The sequence below is a fragment of the Coregonus clupeaformis genome, chromosome 30 (assembly GCF_020615455.1).
Source record: "Coregonus clupeaformis isolate EN_2021a chromosome 30, ASM2061545v1, whole genome shotgun sequence".
NCBI lineage: Eukaryota > Metazoa > Chordata > Actinopteri > Salmoniformes > Salmonidae > Coregonus > Coregonus clupeaformis.
Genome location: NC_059221.1, coordinates 19,747,025 through 19,755,179, shown reverse-complemented (window position 1 = coordinate 19,755,179; position 8,155 = coordinate 19,747,025). Strand labels below are relative to the sequence as shown.

The following is an 8,155-nucleotide window of genomic DNA, read 5'->3' as shown; positions in this document are numbered from 1 at the left end:
CTTCTGATATTTTATGACCAACTTCTCCAGAGAAGAAGCAGGAGGAGGAGGAAGTCTGACCAAGCAGATGAGGTTGTGCACCTGAATAGGTTATGACTGTAGCAGTACCCTCCCATGAGCACATGTACACAGGAACCATTGTTTTATGTGCTGCTGAGTTTGGCAGGGGGATTGAAAGTGTGTGTGTTTGTGTGTGTGTGTGTGTGTTTGGAGGGGATGGTCAGTCGGGAAGCAGAGGAATTCCCAGAGAAGGAATTGCGGAACAATGCAGGCTATCCTACTATTGCTTTACTCTGGCACAGGTTGCTGTGACCCACCCTCAGTATCCATGTCCATGTACAGAGGCAGAGGTGAGAAGTCGGCAACAGCCACTCCAAGAAAATGCTTCCTTGTAAAAACAATCGAACAATGTGAGACAGGCCTGTGTGTGCTCACGCTATCCTGTTCCAAAGATGAGGCAATTTAATCGTAATCAATCTATTAACTATTATGATAGGGACTGTTTCTTGTCCATGTCAGCAAAAGGATGCGTGGGTGAGTTGGAACTAGAACTTGGCTTAGACCAAGATGATGATGGCATACTTTCTGCAACACAAGCAACATGGCTGGAGTATTTCATAAAGCAATTTGTATCTTCTAATGTGAAAATTAAGATTTTTTGGGGGGATGAGCTGCAAGAAGTGTGTGTCAGACAATGTCTACATGTCTTGTGAGATCAAGATGGGGTGTGTGTGTGTGTCACATGTGAAATTCTCCCAGCGCTAGGCCTGCTGGAGACCTAGAGAGAAACCATTGGGTTATTACATTTCGCACAAGAGCAAAAACTCAGAGGATATCCCTAATCAGGGGCCAGAGAGTGTGCAATGAACAACCTCGTTGACAGAAACATGGAGCCCTACACTTGCAGCTGGGCATGCTAACAACCTCAGGGATTTACTGTAGTGTGACGTAGTAAAGTACAGAATATGGAGAATCAAGCTAAAACTCTCCACCCCCCAAAAACACAGACACACTTACTCCTTTGGGAAATGTTGCAGTGACTGTTTTTAGACTATATGCGGATGCAACTTATGTTGATATCTGTACAGTTTTGGTCCTCTGTTTTGCACACCGTGACATGTTTTATCAGTTGCAGCACATTCCACAGCACTTGAATAAGATGTGTTTTACTGACCCTAACATTGGAACACCTGGACGTTCACATGGTCTAACGAGGAAAATATTATTTTGACAAAGTGTTGCAAGCCTCAGTACCAAAATAATTCCATTCCACTTTATTGCAGTACGTTTTCTATGTTAATTGTAGAACAATACGAAAGCAATTTGAACACAATTTTATGGCCTTTACATTCGTTCAATCTTAGTCTCTCGTGACATACTTAACATAAATGTCCAGCACACATGAGATTTGGGACTGGGTTCTGAGATTACTTCAATTACTAAGGTTCAAGGAATCATGCAGGCAAAAAAATCTAATAAACCTATCATCGTCTCCAAGATCACCACCTCTTGCTAATGTGTAAACACTTATAGCTGCAATGATCATCTTTTAATAAGAAGCGGACAAATTTCCATTGATCTTATTTGGTCCTCAGCAGCAGCTTGCTACGCCTCTGTTTAATCCAGATGGTAGGAATCCAAAGACATCACTCTTCCCTTTTCCATAAAGTCAGTCTCCTAATAATAGCTCATATCTGACTACCTCTTTTGTCAAAAAGAGCGACACATACAAATAATATGGTTCAGGAGAGACAATGGGGAGGATGAAAACAACAGGATGAGACAGCCTCTTAATGTATGTGCTTGAAGTGAACCTATTGACTGCTCTGTATCATGATGACTCCAGAGTGGAGGGAGTTGGGTTGCTTAGCTTGCTTTCTTGCTGGTATATCAAAGCCAATTATAAAGCCATTTTGAAGTATTGTAAATAGTGTTGAATCACAGGCACTCAAACAGCATTTAATAATTTACACATAACTGCCACATGATGGCATGATATAGTCACTTTTACCTCTGTCCTCTTTTTGTGTGTGTGTGGGCAAAACGTCCCCTTTTGGCAGTGGATTTTGTTTTTCAGTGTTAAAGAAAATGTTGCAAGGGTTTCTAAAACCCTTGCAACCTTTTTTTGGTTGTGGGCCCCGTAGCAGCAGTACGTAATCTGTGTATAGGAAGAGGCGGATCTGTGTGTGTGTGTGTGTGTGTGTGTGAGTGTGTGTGCGTGCATGCATCCATCTCATTTTTGAGTGGAGGAAGTATTTCTTTCGATTTAAACAACTCTTCTTTGGAAATAAAAACTGAAAATACGCTATTACCTAGCCCTAGCCTACCTCTTTTAAAACATCCTGTTTATAACCGTGTGGTTAACTGCTACTGTAGAGCAGGTCTTCTAGTCATTACTGCTGGAGAAGATGTGTAAGAGATGCCCCTATGTTGATTTGGGTTGGGGTAAGTGTGAATTTGTATAATAAATTATGAATATTAAGTTATTATTAAATTAATATATTTGTAACATTATTATCATATAGATGGTTTTCACAACGCCCTCATTAAATCCAGGCCTAGAAGGTTAGAATGCTAATTGTGTCAGAATGTACCTATTAAATAGAATTCTCAAAATCGGGACATAATTGTGAAATAAAAATGTTACACTTTGAACCAAATAGTCTTTCTTCATCAGCCACACACTAGAATTTAAAAGTTGTCTTCAATGTGTTTATTTTGTATTTGTTTGTTACAGCAGTGTATATGATGACCAGTTTAGTCCTTTCCGAGAGTCTACTAATAATCCAAGCAGACTGCAATGAAGATATTTATATGAAGTGTGAAGCTATCCAGGATAAGAGCTATCGATCCATTACATGGTATAAGGTAGGCCATAATTGGTACTGTATTTACATTTTAGTCATTTAGCAGACACTCTTATCCAGAGAGACTTACAGTTAGAGAGTGCAAACATTTTCATACTGGCCCCCCGTGGGAAACAATCCCACAACCCTGGCGTTGCAAGCACCATGCTCTACCAACTGAGCTACAGGGGAACGTCTCTATTTCAAATACATTTGGGTATTCGTTGATGACGTGAGTGCTATGAGAAGTAAATCTTTAAAATCAAACTATATAATTTTGTATTGTAAAGGCAAATATTATTTGTGTATTCTGCTCTGTTTGCAACTAGTGTCACATATTATGCTAAACAAAAAGATAAACGCAATTTGCAACAATTTCAAAGATTTTACTGAGTTACAGTTCATATGAGGAAATCAGTCAATCAGTCAGTTGGCCGGGGTAGGCCATCATTGTAAATAAGAATTCGTTCTTAACTGACTTGCCTAGTTAAATAAAGGATAAATTAAAATTAAAAATAATAATAATTAGGCCTTAATCCATGGATTTCACATGACTGGGAATACAGATATATACAGTGGCTTGCGAAAGTATTCACCCCCTTGGCATTTTCCTGTTTTGTTGCCTTACAACCTGGAATTAAAATTGATTTTTTGGGGATTTGTATCATTTGATTTACACAACATGCCTACCACTTTGAAGATGCAACATATTTTTTATTGTGAAACAAACAAGAAATAAGACAAAAAAACAGAAAACTTTAGCGTGCATAACTATTCCCCCCCCCCCCCAAAGTCAATACTTTGTAGAGCCACCGTTTGCAGCAATTACAGCTGCAAGTCTCTTGGGGTATGTCTCTATAAGCTTGGCACATCTAGCCACTGGGATTTTTGCCCATTCTTCAAGGCAAAACTGCTCCAGCTCCTTCAAGTTGGATGGGTTCCGCTGGTGTACAGCAATCTTTAAGTCATCCCACAGATTCTCAATTGGAATGAGGTCTGGGCTTTGACTAGGCCATTCCAAGACATTTAAATGTTTCCCCTTAAACCACTCGAGTGTTGCTTTAGCAGTATGCTTAGGGTCATTGTCCTGCTGGAAGGTGAACCTCCGTCCCAGTCTCAAATCTCTGGAAGACTGAAAGAGGTTTCCCTCAACAATTTCCCTGTAATTGGCGCCATCCATCATTCCTTCAATTCTGACCAGTTTCCCAGTCCCTGCCGATTAAAAACATCCCCACAGCATGATGCTGCCACCACCATGCTTCACTGTGGGGATGGTGTTCTCGGGGTGATGAGAGGTGTTGGGTTTGCGCCAGACATAGCGTTTTCCTTGATGGCCAAAAAGCTCAATTTTTGTCTCATCTGACCAGAGTACCTTCTTCCATATGTGTGGGGAGTCTTCCACATGCCCTTTAGCGAACACCAAACGTGTTTGCTTATTGTTTTCTTTAAGCAATGGCTTTTTTCTGGCCACTCTTCCATAAAGCCCAGCTCTGTGGAGTGTACAGCTTAAAGTGGTCCTATGGACAGATACTCCAATCTCCGCTGTGGAGCTTCGCAGCTCCATCAGGGTTATCTTTGGTCTCTTTGTTGCCTCTCTGATTAATGCCCTCCTTGCCTGGTCCGTGAGTTTTGGTGGGCGGCCGTCTCTTGGCAGGTTTGTTGTGGGGCCATATTATTTCAATTTTTTTATAATGGATTTAATGGTGCTCTGTGGGATGTTCAAAGTTTCTGATATTTTTTTATAACCCAACCCTGATCTGTACTTCTCCACAACTTTGTCGCTGACCTGTTTGGAGAGCTCCTTGGTCTTCATTGTGCCGCTTGCTTGGTGGTGCCCCTTGCTTAGTGGTGTTGCAGACCCTGGGCCTTTCAGAACAGGTGTATATATACTGAGATCATGTGACAGATCATGTGACACTTAGATTGCACACAGGTGGACTTTATTTAACTAATTATGTGACTTCTGAAGGTAATTGGTTGCACCAGATCTTATTTAGGGGCTTCATGGCAAAGGGGGTGAATGCATATGCACGCACCACTTTTCCGTTATTAATTCTTTTGAATTTTTTCAAACAAGTAATTTTTTTCATTTCACTTCACCAATTTGGACTATTTTGTGTATGTCCATTAAATGAAATCCAAATAAAAATAAATTTAAATTACAGGTTGTAATGCAACAAAATAGAAAAAATGCCAAGGGGGATGAACACTTTTGCAAGGCACTATATCTGTTGGTCACAGATACCTTAAAAAAAAATGGGCCTCACAATGGGCCTCAGGATCTTGTCACGGTATTTTTGTGCATTCAAATTGCCATCGATAAAATGCAATTGTGTTCGGTGTCCGTAGCTTATGCCTGCCCATACCATAACCCCACCGCCACCAACTTAGACATTAGAAAACCACTCACCAACATGACACCATACATGTGGTCTGCGGTTGTGAGGCTAGTTGGAAGTACTGCCAAATTTTGTGCACAGAATTCAAGAGAAATACGCTTTTTGTGCGTATGGAAAATTTCTGGGATCTTTTATTTCAGCTCATGAAACATGGGACCAACACTTTATATGTTGCATTTATATTTTTGTTCAGTGTACATATTGTCACGATTCTCTAAAGCAGAACCCAGAAGCAGACCAGGACAAGTTGAGTAGAACGAAGGTGAGTATTTATTTACTGACTCAAATGTGGAAACAGAATAATCCAGGAGACGGAGCGGGCAGCGGAGGTGAGTTGGTGGGAGTGAATAGGCAGATCCAATGGTGTCACAGAAGCCACCGACGACCAGGCAGGTGGTAATAGAGAGATCTCCCGCCTAGCTTCGTCGCGTGGCAACCAGACATGGTGCGTTCAGGAACCTCAGGAAACAGACTTTAGAACAGAAAACAGGCAACACAGGCAGAAACAGACTCAGGAAGCGGGATTCATGACACATATTCTATAATATTATTACATTAGAGCATTTTTTTCTACTGAGAGAAGGCTTCAATAACTCCCTCCTGTGTGAGACATTAAATCTAATATGGATCACTTCTTCTGGTAAAATACCTCTGATAAAATAACAGAATAGATCAATATAAAGTCAATACAATCTTATTTTCTCTGTGTTTAGCTGAACAACCGGACTGGTATTATCAGAAGAAGTGACAATGAGAAGCCACAGTCATATGAATTTCCCCGACCTGCCAGGTTTGGAGCGATGGACAGTCTCATTCTTCCCAGAGTCAGACCTGAGGATGCAGGGACCTACCAGTGTCTCATCAGGGCCAACATAGGACAGACCAACAGAGTCTCAAATGTCACCCTCAATGTATCTACAGGTAAACTATCACTCACTATACTGGTTTGACTTAGAGTTGGATATGGAAATTAATAGTACTATAACCTAGGTTATGACGAGGGATGATGGATTTATTGATTGTTTGGATACATTGCTTTAATCACCATAAAAGCCACTGGGCCAGGCGAAAATACAGGTTTCATAGTACAGTACAGGCCCAGAGAATAACTAATGAAAGTGAGCATTCTGTAACTTTCCTGGTCTCATGAACTTTTATCATATATCCACAGATTGTGTGATCCAGACTACAGTGGCAGTGACAGCATGGCAGGACGTGACTCACAGTACCCCACTGTGTACCATGCACGTGGTGGAGGTCTCTGTCATATGGACTTCATGTGGATTCTTGATTCTTGGCCTTGTCAAAATCGCTCTGTGTCTCACCTCCATTGAGGTAAATCAATATTCTTTACATCCAAATATATATTTTATATATAGCCTTTAGCCCTACGTGGTGTCATGGTAGCAGAATATGTAGTTGTTAGGCTACATTACTGGATTTTTTCAAATTTCAGCTCCTCAGATTTACCATAGGTACAATGACACAAACTAGTGAGTGTGGAGGGTTCTTACTGAAATAATATGAGTTGTTTTCATGACAGATGACTATCCAAACTCCATAACTGCAGGGGTTTTGACACTCTAGGTGAGGTGACGTAGCCCTTTCCTGCAGTCAAATGACCCAGTGGCCTCATGGGTGGAATCTTATTAATATTTTTCATAATGTCATAGTTAATAAACATTGTTTTTTGTAAAAACTCAGAAAATCCGGTATTTCTATATCAAACAGTTTTGTTATATTTCAGTCTTCTGTGATGTATATAAATTGTAATATTGGGATGCAAACTCAAAATGTAATACATTTCAACTCTATATCTGACATGATACAGGTGTCTTCTTTTTTTAAGCCCATAACCATGTGTGTGAGGTGTATACTTTTGTTTCAAAGTAGGTTTGTTTAAGACTACCAAGAAACAATCTGTGTAACTCTGATTTAGCCCACTGCAGTAAAAGTTAATAGATGGTTGAGGATTCACTCTGTGAGGTGACATTTCCTCTCAAAGCGAGACCCCTCAATAAACAGTTGCCCCCGCATCCTCTCTTCTTTTCTCCAAATGTGCAAAATATAGGTGGGCATAGTTTTCCCCTCAAAGACGCTGACATTATATTCATGTTAATTTTTCTCATCAGGTTGTTCGAAACATCAAGAGGAGACATAGCAGGGGAAGACAACAGCAGTGGTAATGAAAATGGTTGCGTCTTGGTCAACAGTTCTGAGTGCAGTGATTTCAAAAACATGTTAGGCGTATGAAAACATCTGTTAGATAGTTAGCTACAGGTAGATGCCAAAATAAAGGAAACACTTGAGAGTAAATGAGGGATTCAAAGTATATTGGAAGCAGGTGCTTCCACACAAGTGTGGTTCCTGAGTTAATTAAGCAAATAACATCTCATCACCCTTAGGTTCATGTATAAAAATGTCCAGTTGCCCATTATTTTGGTTACCATGGCTAGAAGAAGAGATCTCAGACTTTGAAAGAGGGGTCTCAAAGGAGTATAGGGGGTTTAAGGGTGTGTGTGTGTGTGTGTGTGTCTGTGTGTCTGTGTGTCTGTGTGTCTGTGTGTCTGTGTGTCTGTGTGTCTGTGTGTCTGTGTGTGTGCGTCTCAGTCACCAGATCTCAACCCAATTGAACACATATGGGAGATTCTGGAGTGGTGCCTAAGACAGTGTTTTCCACCACCATAAACAAAACACCAAATGATTTCTCGTGGAAGAATGGTGTTGCATCCCTCCAATAGAGTTCCAGACACTTGTAGAATCTATGCCAAGGCGCATTGAGGCTGTTCTGGCTCGTGGTGGCCCAATGCCCTATAGACGGGTTGGCTGACAACGTCACGAGAATGATACATGCACATCAATGAGGCAGTCAGTGTGGCGTTATGATTCTGAATGGTCAGATAGCTAGCA

At 40.8% G+C, this 8,155-nt stretch overlaps 1 protein-coding gene across 2 annotated transcripts; it reads left to right on the top strand.

Moving 5' to 3' along the window:
* The first annotated feature begins 2,223 nt into the window (after window positions 1-2,223).
* Window positions 2,224-7,744, top strand: LOC121545705. Of its 2 annotated transcripts, none has more exons than XM_041856466.1 (5): window positions 2,224-2,445; window positions 2,741-2,868; window positions 5,959-6,166; window positions 6,417-6,580; window positions 7,378-7,744. In XM_041856466.1, the coding sequence occupies exons 1-5, from the start codon at window positions 2,409-2,411 to the stop codon at window positions 7,429-7,431; spliced, it is 591 nt and encodes a 196-aa protein (XP_041712400.1). In that variant the 5' UTR covers window positions 2,224-2,408; the 3' UTR covers window positions 7,432-7,744. The 2 variants fall into 2 exon arrangements, with proteins under 2 accessions (XP_041712400.1, XP_041712399.1); XM_041856465.1 differs by having other exon boundaries at window positions 2,738-2,868.
* Window positions 7,745-8,155: the final 411 nt, after the last annotated feature.